Source organism: Protopterus annectens, chromosome 15.part0 (assembly GCF_019279795.1).
Source record: "Protopterus annectens isolate FY-2018-M chromosome 15.part0, PAN1.0, whole genome shotgun sequence".
Classification (NCBI taxonomy): Eukaryota; Metazoa; Chordata; order Ceratodontiformes; family Protopteridae; genus Protopterus; species Protopterus annectens.
The window spans coordinates 157195985-157214245 of record NC_056749.1 but is presented as its reverse complement, the minus strand read 5'-3'; the positions used below and the strand labels follow the sequence as shown (position 1 = coordinate 157214245).

General features: G+C 37.1%; 1 protein-coding gene across 2 annotated transcripts in view; it reads left to right on the top strand.

Annotated features, from left to right (window-relative positions):
• Positions 1-288: 288 nt before the first annotated feature.
• Positions 289-18261, top strand: part of PCDH19 (protocadherin 19) — a 709183-nt gene continuing 691210 nt past the window's right edge. For both annotated transcript variants that reach the window (XM_044057636.1, XM_044057635.1), the window contains exon 1: positions 289-3540. In XM_044057636.1, the coding sequence (XP_043913571.1) occupies positions 1394-3540 (2147 nt within the window). In that variant the 5' untranslated portion in view covers positions 289-1393. The remainder of the gene's footprint in view (positions 3541-18261) is intronic.

The following is an 18261-nucleotide window of genomic DNA, read 5'->3' as shown; positions in this document are numbered from 1 at the left end:
TGCTAGAAAAATAAATGAATAATTAAACGTATATGGCAATAAGGTAGCTCAATCTAGTTATAAAAATGCTGAACTAGGAAGCTGGGTTTTACAAATTCAGGAAAGGTAGCCAGGTGATGTGTGCTGTGGATGCTGCGATGTTTTGCAAGTTCCTTCAAGGTTTGTAAATTGCAATTTAGCCCAGCCCACTTGTCAGTTAGCTGCTTGCATGGGCTCACTGATTGGCTGCGGAGCTCGAGGCTGCTAGAGTGAGGGTTGTTACCGTGCTGGAGCGCGAGCAGTGTGACCCGACCGTGGGAGCAGCAGCAGCGGTAAAGCATGGTTCGGGCAAACTCCAAGCTTGCATCCCAACCTAGTTCTTCTTGCAAGTATCCGAGCAGCACGAAGCATCACCAACCACTGCCGGGCAATGTAGAGCCCCGTTGGGTCAGGCTGAACAGAAAGAAAAAAGATTCAGAGTGATCATGCGAAAGCTGAAGTATAACCGGAGAAAACGGCTGCACTCCTGGAGATAGACACTTCTAGCTTAGCACAAACGAAGGAAACAAGCAGATGAATGAATACGCCTTTAAATGGCACTAAGGGTGACCTGGGTCAGAGAAGTACGTTTACAATGATGGCTTGCTTCTTACAAGAAATGTTGGTTATTTCTGAATGTCTACGTGCTCCCTGGAGTCTGAGTTGCAAAACATTAGTCTGCAACTAAAGCTCAAAACTGGACATTTTCTGATATCAACAGCCGCGGATAGACAGCTATTGGCTCCATGTGTCATTTTCCAAGCTCTGCTAGTGTCACTTGTGTATTTCCTAGTGAACAAATCGGACAGGTGGCATTGTTTCAGTTCTCAGCATCAAAGCTCGACCTGGATAGACTGAGAACTAAATTCCCTAGGACACTGAAGTGGCCGGCAACAGGAATACAGAATAAACCTGGTTCTCTGTACAGGGTTTTCATTTACTCCATAATCAACTTGCTTACGCTATTTTGTTTTAAAACGCTGGCAAGACAGTGCAGAGCGCTCTTGCGATGTTCATTTGTCCACTTATCTGCCTGGGTTGTTCCCTGCGATCTGACTGAATAAAGAACTGCAGCATTACTATGCAGGGAAGCAAGCTCTTCTAGCAGCTGTGCTGCTGAGCTTCTTTCATAGACCTACTTCAGGTTTATATCGATGGAAAAGTAAGGTTGCTGGGGTGTTGGTGAGGTCCTCTGGATCAGTAGATGGAATCAGCGCCATGCCTAGACTTTGGAATACCTTCTCTAGGACAGAATATATTGCTTTGCTCCATGGCATAGTCTTATGAAAAGTTCTAGCTCAGGGAGCGGACAAGGAGGAACCACAGGACACTAGTAGCCTCTGCTAGGAGTCAAGATTTCTAACTCGACAGAGACATGCATCAGCAGGTTTGGGCGCTTCTTTTCTTTCTCTGGGCTGCAGGTAGCCCACGGACGGGTGCCGTCACCAACCTTAAGTATACAGTAGATGAGGAGCAGCGAGCGGGTACTGTAGTGGCAAATGTGGCAAAAGATGCTAGGGACGCTGGTTTTATGCTAGATCCCCGGCAACAACCGGCATTCCGGGTGGTCTCCAACTCAGCTCCGCACCTACTGGACATCACACTGGCAGGGCTTCTAGTCACAAAGCAGAAGATTGACAGGGACACTCTGTGCCACCAAAGCCCCAAGTGTGTCGTGTCCCTAGAAGTGATGTCTGGCTCTCTTGAGATCTGTGTAATCCGGGTTGAGATCCGAGACCTGAATGATAATGCGCCCAGCTTCCCTGCTGACCGCATTGAGCTAGAGATCTCCGAAACGGCCGCTGCAGGTACCCGGATCCCACTGGAGAGCGCATATGATCCCGATGCTGGCAGCTTTGCAGTGCAGGGCTACGAAATTACGCCCAATGATATGTTCGGCCTGGAGATCAAGACCCGCAGCGACGGGTCCCGCTTTGCCGAGCTCGTAGTGGAAAAGCCATTGGATCGGGAGATGCAGTCCCGCTACAGCTACCTACTTACAGCTCTCGATGGTGGGGACCCACCCAACTTTGGTACTGTGGAACTCGATATCCGAATTACTGATTCTAATGACAATAACCCCATGTTTGAAGAAGCTGCATATACTATATCAGTACCTGAAAACTCTCCACTAAACACAGTGGTCATCGATCTCAATGCAACTGACCCAGACGAGGGCACAAATGGGGAGGTTGTTTATTCTTTTAATAGCTACGTGTCTGACAAAACAAGGCAGCTGTTCCGCATTGACCCCCAAACTGGAATCATTACAGTGACTGGGGCACTGGACTATGAAGAAGGCAGAGTGTATGAGATTGATGTGCAAGCTAAGGACATGGGACCTAATTCAATGCCGGCCCACTGCAAGGTAACTGTCAATGTGCTGGACATAAACGACAACCCTCCTGTAATTAATCTATTATCAGTGAATAGCGGCATGGTGGAAGTGAGTGAGCGTGCTCCCCCGGGGTATGTGATCGCCCTAGTACGGGTGTCAGACCGAGACTCGGGTGCAAATGCCAGGATACAGTGCAGACTTCTAGGAAACGTACCTTTCCAACTACAGGAGTATGAGAGCTTCTCCACAATCCTGGTAGATGGTAGACTAGACCGGGAGCAGAGGGACCAATACAACCTGACAATCCTCGCTAAGGACTCTGGCAATCCACCCTTACAGTCCACAAAATCATTTACTGTGAAAATCACTGATGAGAACGACAATCACCCGCATTTTATCAAGCCTTACTATCAAGTTCTTGTTCCAGAAAATAACACCCCAGGAGCATATTTGTTGGCAGTTTCTGCCCGGGATCCTGACCTAGGACTCAATGGCAGCGTTTCTTATGAAATTCTACCTTCTCAGGTCCGGGACATGCCTGTGTTCACTTATGTTTCCATCAATCCTACATCTGGTGACATCTATGCGCTGCGGTCTTTTAACCACGAACAGACTAGGGCATTTGAATTCAAGGTATTGGCAAAAGACGGTGGCAGCCCACCTTTGCAAAGTAATGCCACCGTCCGTGTCATTGTCCTGGATGCCAACGACATAACCCCTGTTATCACCACTCCTGCACTGACCAATGGTACTGCCGAGGTCTATGTCCCCCGAAATGCCGAAGTTGGGTATTTAGTTACACTGGTCAAGGCTGATGACTACGACGAAGGGGAGAATGGACGGATATCGTACGACATTTCAGAAGGGGACAGGGAATTCTTTGAAATAGACCAAGACAATGGTGAAATCAGGACTACCCGCTTGTTCAGTGAAACCTCCAAATCCACTTATGAACTGATTGTGGTAGCCCACGATCACGGAACGAACTCCCTTTCTGCCTCTGCTTTGATTCTGATCTCTCTGTCACCAGCACCGGATGCCCAAGAGTCCACTGGATCGGTTAACCTGTCCTTGATTTTTATAATCGCTCTGGGATCAATCGCTGCCATCCTTTTTGTAACCATGATATTTGTGGCTGTTAAGTGCAAAAGGGATAACAAAGAGATTCGCACCTACAACTGCAGGTAACCTTCGCACAGATTTGTGTATAGTAGTCTTTAGCGTACATGTGTGTGTGAGAGAGAGTGATGGGTGGGGGGGGGGGGGGGCAAACCTGCTATTACAATAAGCCACATTATGTTTGGCACTATGAGATCCACAGCATACCACTTGAGATGATGACCCGTAGTCAAAGCTATATTTAGACCCAGTACAAAACTGAGGGCACAGCTATTAAGTTTAGTCACCTGAGCATGTTTTTGTGCTTGCATCACAAACATTCTGAATTACAGAAGCCAGAAACGGTTTTTAACAACCAACTTAATGCCTACAAAAGGAAGTGAATTCATGTACTAAGAGAGATTACTCATCTGAGTAACACATTGTAAGGAATGACTATAGGAGCAACAGCTGAAATGGTGTATTCATTTATTGTGTATAGGAATACACTATTCAGTAAGATGTGAATTTGAGTTTGAAGTAAGACAAAAATATAAATATAGAAGTATTCGTGGAAGTTTCTGGCTACAATACTACTCATACCTTTCTAATCAAAGCTTGCCACATGCTGTAAACAACAGCAGCTTAATAATGCATTTTGTATTCCTTATATAAACCAAACAAAGTTTCACTTCTGAAATAAATTTTAATATGTTTAAAATGCTTTAGTGGCATCTTTTCAGTTTTCATATTGCATTTTTTTAACACTGTCATTTGTCTGACTCGTTTTTACATCACTGACCATTCACTGAATGCTGCGTGCAAGTCCTAAAATCTAGGACAATAATAAGGCAGCTTTGTCATTATTTAGTTAAAATGTTGGGGTTTTATATAAAATAGACATCTTGCAATATGTTTTTGTGCTGTCTGTAGCAAAATGATAATGCACACAGAGAATTTTTGCTCTACTATTAACTGAATACCATTAGTTGCTGCCATTTAAATATAGAATCACCTACAGGGGGTAGGAAGAGGTGAATTTCCATTTTTCCTGCCTGACTGCAGCCCTGATGGTGATCAGGGTACTCTGCTCTGATGGATAAAGTGAAGTGGAAGCAGAGGTGTATTTCTGCAGGTAAGAGGGTACATAACATGAACCCACAGACCACAATGGCATCATTTCTCCATGCTCAGGTGTATGTGGGTGGGTATTTGGGAGTAGTTAAGGGTAGGCCAAACATGAACTGTTGTATGGGATGCCATGTCTTCTCTCCATCCAGAGATCAAGAAGATGTCCTTTTTGTAGGCATAAGAGATATGTGTGAGTGTGTTTGTTATATATAAACTATGTGTTTATGTGCAGGTATGTGTTTAGGCAGCATATAGTAGGCCTGTGTTTCCTGATATAGGTCAACATAGTGTTTAGTATGTGTGTGTATGTGCAGATGCATGTTATAGGCAATGTAGAGCAGACCAGTGTACCCTGGTAAAGGTAGATCTGCTGTTTAATCATTTTTTTCCGCTATGTTCTCCTTCAGGCATATAAGTTAATTACATGAGAGGTGCAGAAAATCAACAGTAAAGATCAGTATATCTTGTGAATTTTAGTTTAAGCAGGGCATGGAAATGTAACATGTTTTTTACTGTTACAGAAATTACACTGATGTCCAGTGCTAGCTCATTAGATATGTTATTTTGCTATTATTTCATATGTTTTAGTTAATATGATATGCATTTTTCTGTCAGCAAAAAATAATGCAAAGTGTCTTTTTTGACCAATTTCCCATGCTTGTATCCTTGCAAAGTATTGCAGCTTTAAGTAGCATAACAAATGTAAAAAGGAAAAGGTATTACTGTAAAATGGTTATGACCAGCAAAACTGAAGGATTCATGCAGAGAAACATGTGAATCATTTAAAATGATTATCTGCAATGACCATGCCAGCCAGGGGCATGCCATTTTATATTCTGTATGGAAGTGACCAGACAAATTACAGATTAGCAGGCACGTACCAATATGTTATGTACGCTGTGTCAGTTTCTTTTTTGTAAAAAGGGTGCCACAAACAGATAGGGTAAAAAAAAGAACTTGAAATCAAAACTAGTATGTCTTTATTTATGTTAGTGTTAGAATACTGTGGCATTTTGCATATATCTTGTTCCATTGCAACACCTTTGTTTTTCATGCAAATACTTTTTTGAGTTATGTTGTTTTCTTAAATCATTACAATCTTCCCCAATGTACTTTATTTTGCAGTGTCATATTTGTGCATTTATTCATGTTTAGGTATTTTGCTGCACTTCTGTGCCTTCACTTTTTAAATTATTTTATAAAAGGGCATGCATGTACTTTGTAAGTATAACACTGTAGCCAGTATCAATTGAAATGCCACATTGCCTGTTGCAGCATTTACAGTGCTGCCTTCTTCTGTTAAAAAAAAATGCAAGGCTTCCTAGGTTGTACTTTCTTTACTGGAGTGGAGGCCACGTATAGCGATTAACATGACTATACTTCTCATAGTGGCATGTGTCTGTTATATTCCAACCTTAAATGGCTCTGTGATGTACAAACTGTATTAAATTCAGTTTTCATTTCTATAAGTTGAATTTTAGCTGGCATTTGACTATGAGCATGAGGTAATGAAGTTTTTTTTTTTAACTGGTACAGTTCAGTTCAGAATTTTAAAGCAAGTCTTGTTTTGAATTTTTTCTATACTTTTCCAAATGTATAAGTTTTGGCATTAGCTGCACATAGTTTTGCTTAATTGTTTCCATTAAGACTCCAGGTAATGCACAGACATTGCAGTTATAAGTTTTATTGAACCACCCTTGTTCCAAAAAGAGCTGTGCCGTTTGTCATCCTCACTGTATGTTAAAGCAGTCTGAATTGCTTTATCTGAAAATATTACACACTTTTTGTTGTTGGAAATTAGCTTTCAATATTACTCATTGCCCATGAATATCCGAAGACTTGTAGCAAAAGAAGTTTCATAAAATTGCATTTACATATATCAAGTTATGTTTACACTGCAGCATATAAATAGTTGCATTTTCTGTATCACTTCACTGTAAACCAATCTGGGTCTATGGGATGTGAAAGAAGAGATAAATTATTATTGGGAGTACCAAACCTTGCACAACTCTAGGGTTACATTATTTATTTATTATTTATACATTTCATTGTTTGACAAGGTAGGTCTAGGTGTGTATCTAACCCTTTAAACAAGGATAACTGGGGTGATGTTTATATTGATTTAGGGGGGTCATTTGACCAGAACACCTGGGAAAATTCCATACTTTTGCTCATGGGGGTGCTGTATAGCATTTTTCTTTTGCAGAGATCTGCAGCAATATGGAAGACGCGAAGTTAGAAGTAAAAAAAAAAAACATGAGCTGCATAAAATGATAGGGAACACAACATAATTCCTTTATCTGCAAGCTGACATTTCTGAGCCACAGTTGTCAGGTGTCATATATTGTATTAAAATAAAGATTAGAAATGACACATTGGAAGATACAAGCAAGAATGAAAGCTTTACCATGGTAGACATTTAAACTGTGTCACTTAACAATGTATGCTGGGAAGTGATCAAATACTAAGTAGGCATAAGAGGGAAGTGGGTAGACAGAGGGTAGGAGATGAGTGGTACAGACAGGTACTTCCAAATGTCAGAAGAAGGGGCAAAAGGAAATGGAGAAGGCCCAGATCAAGAATCAGGAGAAAGAATGATGTTAAATGGTGACCAGGCAGGAGGCTGGAATAATGAGAAGAGAAAGAAAAATACAAGAAGAAAATATGTTATAAGAACTGACATATTAGTGGCAAATCAAAACAGGAAAAAAAAGTTTTAAGGTTGAAGAGAGGACATCCACTGTGTAATCGGAAATATCTTGGAGACTGGTATACTGGAGCAGAGAACATCACGGTGATGGTACGTTTAAAGGGTAAAACATCAGATGTACCCAGTACTTGCCACACCTAATTAGAGAGTAGCTTGAAGTTTACATAATCTGAAATAAAAGAACTATAATTAACGTGTAGTTTGGGCTCATTTGCAATCCAAGATCTGAAACTGTGTTAGAGCACTTTTGAATAAGGATTTTATTAATATAATTATAAGGCTAGAAAAATAAAAGTGATCCAACTCTAGACAGATTTTGACAATACACTGAAAAGAGTAGGTACTATGTGAGAATAAGTAGAGAAGGTGTGAAGGGAAACAATGTTACAAACCAAAAGTTCTGCTTTTCACCATTTGCAAGGCATTTTGTTTTCTGCAGGGTTCAGTGGGTTATTAATTAATTTATTTTTTACCCTGCAGAAACTAGAATGCTTTGTTTGTGTTGAAAAGTGGAGTTATTAAATGCCAATTCTTAATAAAAAGGCCATTGAGAGTTGTGAGGTATAGTAGCATGGTAAGGATATTGGGCACAGTATTGCTCATTGCTAGATCTGTGGGAATCCAGGACATTCTTAGGGGATTACAATTTAAGGAAATACAATCTGCAGGGATAATAATAATAATAGAAAATGTGCGTGCAAATGATGTAAACATATTGGGCGAGTCAGACTGCTAGTGTGCCAAAAGAGGAATTTGTTGTAGTTTGTGACAGTGAGATTATACATGTTAAGCAAGGGATTAAAAATACAGCAAATGGCAGGATAAATACATTCCCAGCATTCAATAATAGTAAAAAAGTAAGAAAAGGGATGGAAAATATTATGGTCAGATAATATAAAAGACAAAATAATAAAGTAAAATAAGATGAAAAACCTTCATTAGTTGTTAGTTGTGAGCCATATACTTTGAATATGACTACTTTATGTATATTTTATTGAGGTATATCTATTTTGGATAACTTACAGTGAAGCAATTTATATTTCAATATAAGAAAAAGGAGGAACGGATATGTTTAAGAGAGGAAATATGAGAAGGGAATACATTCATTGTAGTATGGTGGAATTATTGATGTAAGAATGCAGTGAGCTTAAACAATGACATTTGTTTTATATAAGCTGGGTGGTCAGATTTAGACAAAGAGGTGAGCAGGTTCGCAATAATACATATGCAGGGGCAATAAAGGAAAACAAACAAGAGGGATTGCTTAAAGAAATGGAACCCTTTTCCACATTCCTACAGAATTGCTTTATATGTGGGAGGGGTTAACTATAACGTGATGGCAAAAAAGGGGACAAGAAGAAGAGAAGACAGGAAAATTAAGAGTTTTAGTTTGATATGAATAAATGGGAGTGGTTTCATTAATTTAATACTGTGAAAGGGAAATCAAAGGCAGTGTTTTATGTGCAGAATGATGTAGAGTGTTGGTTGTAAACTATGACCAGTCTTACAATGGTTAACACATGCTGGGACTGAAAACAAAGCTTTTTATACTGATTATAGTTCAGTTATTATGAAAGTAGACGGGAGGTAAGGAAGAGGAGAGGAGAGGTTTGATTTTAAAGTTTGGAACAGGAACTGGTGGTGCTGGAAGTATACAATTTATGGTATAATCATAGCAGAATGGACAACATTTATGACACGTGGAAATAATACCTACAGGGTTTGAAAGATAATATTAAAATGTGTATGAGAAAGTGAGAAAGGTTAAGGAGAAATGTAAGGAGGTAATACAACAAATCAGAAGTCCTTTGAAATGGGTATAGTGAAGAGAATAAAGGTATATAAGGCGTATATATAGCAGTCTGGAGAATACTTAAGTTGTGAATGATTATATTTGTTGCAGTGGTAACTGTATGAGGGAGTTTTACATCAGAGACAGACAGGAAAAATAAAGGGGATTTTTATAGAATATATGAACCAACAATGGAATACATGGGGAAGTGTAAGGAGCAGGTTTGAAAAGGGAGGTGAGAGATTTACATAAGGTATCTGGAGAAAGTAAATTTAGTGATTGATTCAGTTTTGAGACAAGCAGGGTTACTTACAGAATGCAGAGGATGAAGAAGGGAATAGATAACGGTATCAGATTAAGTAAGGGGGCACTGGATAGCACATGGATTGTAGTAGTAGCTGGGGGATGTTTTCTGACTATTAAATGATGTTTTTTAGGAAGGAATGTGGTTGAGAAGAATTCTGTCTATGTGTAATGTATTTCATTTGAGAAGGTGATAGAAAGGAACATGCAGAAAATTAAAACCTATAGCTGTAATGAACAGTGGCTATGGTATTCTGGGAAAAGCACAGTGGACCAGAATGAAAAATAAAATGTTAACTGTGGGAAGAAATTGCCATGTAGAAGTGGGAAGGCGCATTAAATGAACTTTGCTATTGTAAACTTTGTTGTTGTTTAAATTTAGGATAATTAAGATAAATAAAAGACTTTTTTGGATGCTGAGTTGCTGAATGAGTTTGAGTGGGAAAATATGATATACAGATAGATATGGATATATAGGTTTGCTATCACATTCCTGAAAATTACTCAGTTGAGTGATGACTTAATAAAAAAAAAAAACATTGAAAATGAACACATCGGCTAGGCAAAAGGATGAAAACAGAAATATCGACATTCATATTCTACTACAGTGAGGAAAAGGGTACATTTCATGATCCCCATTGTAGTGCACTTTCCAAACAGAACATAAACGTCACAACAGCGAATGCACACTAGCATTGCTGTTATGGACTGGACCATTTTCATTTTGGTGCTATGTGAACTGGAAAACAGCTTTTCGACCACCCCAGTTTAAGTGGCTGCCATTCTAAGTGGTGATTGTAAACTGGATATATATATATATATATATATATATATATATATATATATATATATATGTATTATATATATATTTCTTTTACTTAGGCGTTAGGCTAGGGAGATGAATATTGGATATGTATGTCAATAAGATACTGATGCAAATGTATGGTTGGGTAACTGCCAGACTGTAGAAGAATGGAGCATGGATGCCAGTAATCATTTGATAATCAACTCACCGTTCTGTGTCATGATCTGGTGTTTTGAATTAAAAAGTAATTTAATATATGAATGGCTAAGAGTATCAGGAGAAGCAAGAATTTAAAGTAGGTGAGAAATGGCTTTATTGGTAGGTATAACTCTTGGAGCTAATGAAATTGGAGATGAAGAAAGTAGTGGACTAGATGATAGTTGACCTTTAAGACCATTTGGGGTACCGAGGCTACAAGGACACATGCAGTGTAAGTTGCTCAACAGGTGGCCCTCTTGCTTTTGGTGTGGGATAATCAGAAGGTTGTGAGTTCTAGTCCATCCTGTTGTACTTTTAGTAATTTTTCTAACACTGACACTGGACTCTTGAGTGTGGCATTAGAAACCCAAAAGACTTAGAGAAATTAAACCAAGTAAGTTTCTTTACCTGCTACGTTTTTGGTCTTCTTCCCTTCAAATAGCAGATTTAAACATGCTACTTCCTAACTCCTCAAAGATGCCCAGCATTAATTTCTAATTGATTGTCCTGCCAACTGGCAAAAATCCCAGCAGACATCAATGAAAGGTGGTCCAGCAGTACCAAGACCACTACTCAGTCCATGAAAACAGAGAGTGAGGCTTAAGCTCCCTGACCAACACTGCATTGCTCAGTCTGTGTTTAATAACTGGCCATGAATGGTAGAAATGGATGCCTTGCCGGCATATAAGCTGTCAGATTCAATACTTAAATAGTTTTTTTTGCTCAAATGTGTGACACTGATCTGCTTATTCAATAGCTTTTCCAGTAAACAGTTTAGCAAGCAGAAGGCAATCTAATAATAGCTAGACACAAGGCTATGTTAACTTGAGCAAAGATTCTAAAGTGCATGTTGCTTTGAATGCTACCATTAACAAAATGTAAAATGCTGAAATAATTTCAGAACAGGAGATCTGAAGGTGTTCACTGTGCCTTTTGATAGGTGAAGAATGCAAATCTGAGAACATCATTATTTGTAGTTAGGAGCAATTGGGGCACCCATGGTCAAAGTTTTTTTAGAGGAATATTAACATCAGAAACATGTTAACTGACATGCTCTGACTAGTAGGTTAATGAGACTGTATATTTTTACATATATTTGTCTTTCTGATGCATTTCATTTGATATTTTTCCTGGATAATATAGTCTAAACATATAATTAGTGTTCATAGTCTTAAGGCATTTTTAGTTATTTATTTGTTTTGCACAAGTTAGTATCATTGTAAAAAAGCATACTTTTCAAGATGTGTTCCCGTCTTGCTTCATGGCAACATGTATTGCTGCCTGAATTGTATATCTTCATGTATTTTTGTTTTGTCCATATGTGCAGTTAGTATAGATGTTTATTGTGTTAGTATATGCATAGCTGTACCAGTTTATAGATAAGGAATTGTGATGCTGCTTGCTTCTGTTGTCAGCGCTGGACACAATTACTTAAAACAGTCACAAGTATGGATTCAAGTACATGCACATTCATTGGTGCATGGTCCTGAAAAGGCATTTATCATTTATTTATAGTCTGATAACCTGGTAGGTGAGGTGGTCTGCATGTATGCTTCCTTTTACACTGTAGTATATAAAATAATTTTAGATAAAAATAATGACTGTAAGAAAATAAAATACTTTATTCCATAGCTGAATATTCTTTGAGAAAATAATTAATATCCCAATAATATTTTATAGCATAATGTGAATGCAGTATAAACATTTTGTCTTGTTCGCCAAGACAAACTACTTATAGTATAGCTTTAATCAGTACATTTAAGATGTATAAATTCCTATATTTTTATGCAGTAGTACATATTCTTCTGTATTAGATTATCTCTTCTTATTTTTGTAAAGCTGCGAATTATGTTTTACATTACTGATGTTTGAAAATAATGTGTCTACTAAGATAAAGTTGCATTAATCATTATAATAATCCCCCCATCCATGTAAGGTGGCACCCAAAGGAATTATATGCATGCAGCCATTGGAGGAGCTTGACCAATAAATAGTCAATGTAAAGAGACCATCCAGTGAATGTTATGTTCTCAGCCAGTGTAGATGCAGTAGAACCAATGAATGTGCTGCACTTTTGTCAGTGTGTAGACTTGAGTAACCAATAGATTGTTTGCATTCAAGGAAAGTATAATGGTCAGATACTATGTCACCATGTCCTGGAGTCTCGTACCACTGAAGTATAATGCAGGAGTACATTTTGTGCAGAAACTCTGCTTAAGAATATCAGCATGTCTATGAATTATTTTCAGAAAAGAAAAATCAATAAGGTGCTTTGGCTAAAAGGTGTAATATCAATAACAGACACAGTAAAGCTCATGAAGGTATCAGCAACATTTCTTCATTCTGCTGTTTGGCTTTATAGACTCCTTGGTAGCTTCATTACTCGTGAGTTCACAACATCAGACTTTATACTGGTCAAATGTTTCTTAACTGCACACATTTCCACATCCAAATGTTTGCATTGTTCTGTACTACTGCTGGGCATAGAGAATAGATCTAGAATTTTAACTTAGTTTACCACAATTTCATGCACTTCGAGTTCCCAGGGCATGATCTGGAATGGATAATATGTCCTCTCTTTGTGGTTTGTATTTGTTGCATAAACTGGCTTACAAAACTAAATAAATTTGGATTACTATATATATCTGTAAGAGGTAAAATCAAGTTAAAAGTAAAAATTTGAAGCGACTCATTTTCACTGTTTTGCTACTGTTTCTGTATAACTTCATTGCAGACATAGTAAAATGATTCATGTATGTTACAATAGTAGTTTGCATACCAGTTTTTAATGTATACGGAATTACATTTTTTCCTCATGATTTGAAAACAGCCAGAATTTCAGTGTATGCTTGTATAAATTGCACGTTTCATTTTATTTATCACTTATTATCTCCAATTTTGTACGCCGTCGTTTTAGTAGCGGCAGCTGGTTGCATTACCTGTTCTGCACAGATGCACTTCAAAGGGAGTTAATCTCCAAATCTTTGTCAGGTCCATCAGCTGTTGGCATGATGTATAGCAGTTTCAGTTCACACCCGACTGCTGCATTAAAGCTGATTCAATACAGCCGTTGTTCAGTCACAGGCTTACCTATGAACAACAGGCATAAAGAGACAAGCATGAAACAGCAATTTCATTTCAAATGTGTGCTATACAAAAGCACACCCTTTTCACTAAGAATGCATAGGCCTGCAGATGTCCAGGGGTTTTAAAAGGCATGGATCCATTTTCTGGAAAACATTTACCATTCTCATGTTTGTAAGACATTATATCCTAAGTATATCCAAGTGTTACCAAAAAGAAAATGTCAATCTGATCTATATGAATAATAGTTCTGTTTTAGCTTATAAAATAAGCTCTTGATTAATATTAGTAACATTCTTAAATATTGGATATATTCAGCTGCCACTTTATCTCTGTTTGTACTTTTTAATTTTAACTTGTACTGATTTTGACGATATGACTACAGGTGCTCCTAAGAACTTTGAAAATTAATCTATTTACTGTCTGAGTAATGCAGAGTGGGAAAATGTCTATTTATAGTTAAACAATCGGTTTACATCAACAGTCTGAAGTTATTGGCCATTTGTTACCATTTTATTTCAAACTTGGCTTATGCAATGCATCATTTATGGCGTGACGGTTTCAAGTAATCCAGCTTCATTTAATTGATTGCAGTTGTACTCACACAATATTGTTGATCTTGCAAGCATCATACTCAGAAATTGCATCCAACACATACCCACATACATACATAAATGCATAGATGCATATATATGTGTGTGTGTATATATATATATATATATATATATATATATATATATATATATATATATATATGCATGTATGTTTTTATATATACGTATGTATATGTGTGTGTGTGTCTATCAAATGCAAGTAATAACCTAATAAAGGCCATGCTATTCAGTATGTCTTTTATTATTCCTGCAGTTAGTTATTGTTCCCTTTGATTTATCTGAATCATCAGAAAAAAATTGAACACAAGAGTACTATTTATATTCAGAGTCCTCCTTAATTAGTTTTAGTGCTTTTACATAAACTTACATTTACCCTAAATACCTTCATTCCATATTTTTGTCCCTTAGTGGCAAATTTGCAAATAACAAGTAGTGTACGTAGCATTTGTGCCATAGCTGCACTCTGCATTTGCACTGGCAGTTCTGCTGTGCTATGATTACATGTGCTATTTGGATCTTATATGATCTTGCATGCAAATGAATTTTCAGGCCATTTTTTTTTTTCAGTTTTAAATGTGCACAAACAAATGTATTTGTAAGAGCACTAGTCAAAAAACAGAGCATGTTTTCAGAGCTGGCAGTGATGTGCTTTGTAATACCTGGTTGTTTATAATTGCTTCATTTATTCTTTCTCTTTTTTGATAAAAAAAAATCAATCTTTAGTTATGTATGCGTATCATGTCCTTTTGCTACAGTCTATGGAACATTCATGATGGTATTTATGTGCATTCAGTGAAGACCATGTAGTATTTTTCTGAAGTAACTCATCTGAATTTAGGTGATAAACATTTTAGCATAAGATGTATTAAACTTCATTTGTGTCAAAACACTGGCAATTCTAAAAAGGGAAAAAATACAGTTCAGAATTCGTTTTGGGTAATTATCTGGATAAAAAAAGTCAGAATGCCATTACAGTCACAAATGAGTCAGAATGCCATTACAGTCACAAATGGTTCTCCGAGCTTCGTTAATACCCTCACCAAAGATTCTTGCACAGCTTATGTAGATTAATTTCCAAGTATATCTCAAAATAACAGGCCAGGAGGTATGTTGAATGTTTAGCATAGGTTACTAGCATGTTACATTATGTACATGTAGATAAAAAGAAATACAAATCGCAGGTGTTCATAGACGGGCTATTTAGGTAGGTTTGCATACTTCATATGAAAAAGTACTTGTACTTCAGTCTTGGTGGAATTTTGTGACTGGATAATGATGAACAGTATGTGTGTGTGTGTGTGTGTTTGGTCTTTTAAAGCAAAAGGACACAAGATTGATATCTGTTTGGTCAACACCATTTGGTCGACATAAAGAGATAGGCAGTATAAGTGTGGGATCAACAATCCCCCAGTAGAGGAATATGCCATTTCTCTTCGGATGGTGTGAACTAAGAGTTATTATATATAAGTAGCAGAGCATATGTGTGGTTGATGTCTCTCACGTGGGAGGTGCAGGGGTTCTTTCCCCCTTGTAAAAACATTTGCTTTTGGTTTTACTTGCTCTGGAGTCATAGTAGGAGCATTGCACAGCTGCTGTTGATGTTTAGTTTTTTTGACATTTTGGTGTTGACATTGACATCAATGATGTGTCCAATGTACATTACCTTTATCAAATATAAATGAATATATATATATATTCACACACAAGCATACGTGTGTGCATGTGTGTGTGGGTGTGTGTGTGTGTGTGAGTGTGTGTGTGTGTGTGTATATATATATATATATATATATATATATATACACACACATATACATATCGAAAGATACGTATAGATATATAGGTATATAGATATAATCTGTGTGTGTGTGTGTGTGTGTGTGTGACACTAAAATGAATTCTTAATGATGGAATCTTAATAGATATCCTGTGTGCTGAGCTTGGTTCTGTTTTGTCACTAACTTTAAATAAAGAGACATAAAGAACAAAACAATTTTGATGCCACACCTGCCTGAATATTCATATTTTTCTGTTGTACGCAGTAATCTTATATCTGTTTACTCGTGACTTTAGTAGAAGTGGACCTGAAACAGTAGAGTGCCACTAAAGCCTATGTTATGCAAGCCAGGTACTTATAAAGTGAAATGTGTTATTGTTTACTGAGGGTATATTTTGCTGAACATATGCACATCTCTTAGTTTTATCAGCATTGCTTAAGAGTATTGTCATACTTCTTGCTATATGCTTTATCCTTTGGCATAATATGTAGTGAAAGGAGTGACCATCTGCTCATGGCAGTCTATTCATTTTTCATAGCGGATTTAATTATAAAGTATTAGTTGAAAAAAACATCTTTCTTGATGCCTACGTATCCCTTCAATAACACTGACACCCTTCTGTGTAAGAAGTTTACCTCTGGTTATCAAGCAATTGGCTCCTGAGTCAGACGGCTTTTTATAGCTATGTTGTACCACAAAGATATAGTTAAGAGATACATGAAAGGTAGTAGCAACAGCAGGATCAAACAAATCTGAATTTCTTTAAAGGGTTCTCATTCAAATCTGGCATATCTAATCTCGCTAGTTTGCTTAAAGATCCATAGTGACCACATAGCAGCACAGATGAAAGTTGGGATTCATTACACATTGTGTGACCGTATACTGACTATAACACAAAGCCATGTTTTTCAATCCCTGTATTGCTTAAACCTTTGCTCTTCCATTGGCCATGTATGTATTCATGTTAAGATTCTGTATAAATGCATGGTAACATTATCAGATATAAAAATGTAAGGCTCATGTTTATAAAAAAGATTTTAAGGTATAAAACGCAAACCACAGTAATCCTTTTCTCTTTGTGTTTGCCTGTAGTACAGAGTGAAGTAAGCTTCTAACTTATGTAAAATAAAGTTTTCCCTGAGGAACTGCAGGCTAGTAATGGCCATTTGAGCAAGGTTGCCAGTCTAAAAAAATACTCTTTTGCCGAAACAATACAATATCCATGGTTCAGAAAAGTACATTTAGTTTTGAGTTTATTTCTGCTATTCATGAATACTGACATCGTGGCCTAAATAAATGTTGTACAACCTGAAACTCCTTGCTGTTACTGATAGTGAATGATTAATAGCCTACAAGCTGATTAAATAATTGATCAATAAAACAAGACAATAAACAAATGTCTCAGTTTAATAATTAGAAATAAGCTTAAATATTTAAAGGTTATTTAAACACGAACAATGCAGTTAAAGACCCTTAAAAACTTTCATTTCAATGCCTGTAACTTTGTATAAAACCTATGTGATATATATTCAGCCCTGTTTCTGGATTTTTGTTTCATTTGCTACTCTAGGATCAAACAATAATGTCATGGACTGGATGCAAATAATGAAATAGCTGAATCTTATATGAGACATTTCTAAATGCCAAGAATTGTACAACAAAAAGATTTTCAGTCAATACCCCATTGTGGTTAAGTGTACTTTGATATAAATGCTGTTCTGAATGTTTCAAACATGCATTCCTTTGGTCTCGAAATATTTTTGCCATGGGCAGCAACTTGGAAAGTAATTTTTGAGCACAGAACCTTAAAGCTTTATTTGTTCTTTTCTTAATTTTGCCAGACTGCTCAGAGGCATGTCTTCAAGTACTTAGAATTTCTTTAGCCATCATAGCAGAAGTAAGAAATGTTATAGTTTTTGGAGACCATTAGTTTCCAACAGCTGCTGTAACATGTTGATGTGCTGGACCATTCTCAAGCAATGCTCCATTCAAGGGCTGCTTATCAGATTTTCATTTCTTGATGGTACTTGGTTGACTAAAAGCATAAGGCAAAGATGTGTGAGCAAATACATATGCACATCTGTGGATATCTATGCACAGATGCATTTACAAATTGCCATTATTGCCACATTCACATACCTATACTGCATGACAGACAACAGATGGACAGACATACACACACACACACACATATATATATATATATATATATATATATATATATACACACACACACACACACACACACATATATATATATATATATATATATATATATATATATATATATATATATATGCATCCGTCCTTTTGTTTATGTACAAGTAAAATGAATGCATTCCACCTTATACAGTTTTTTTCTCTGGAAACACTCTATTTTCTCATTATGTACAGT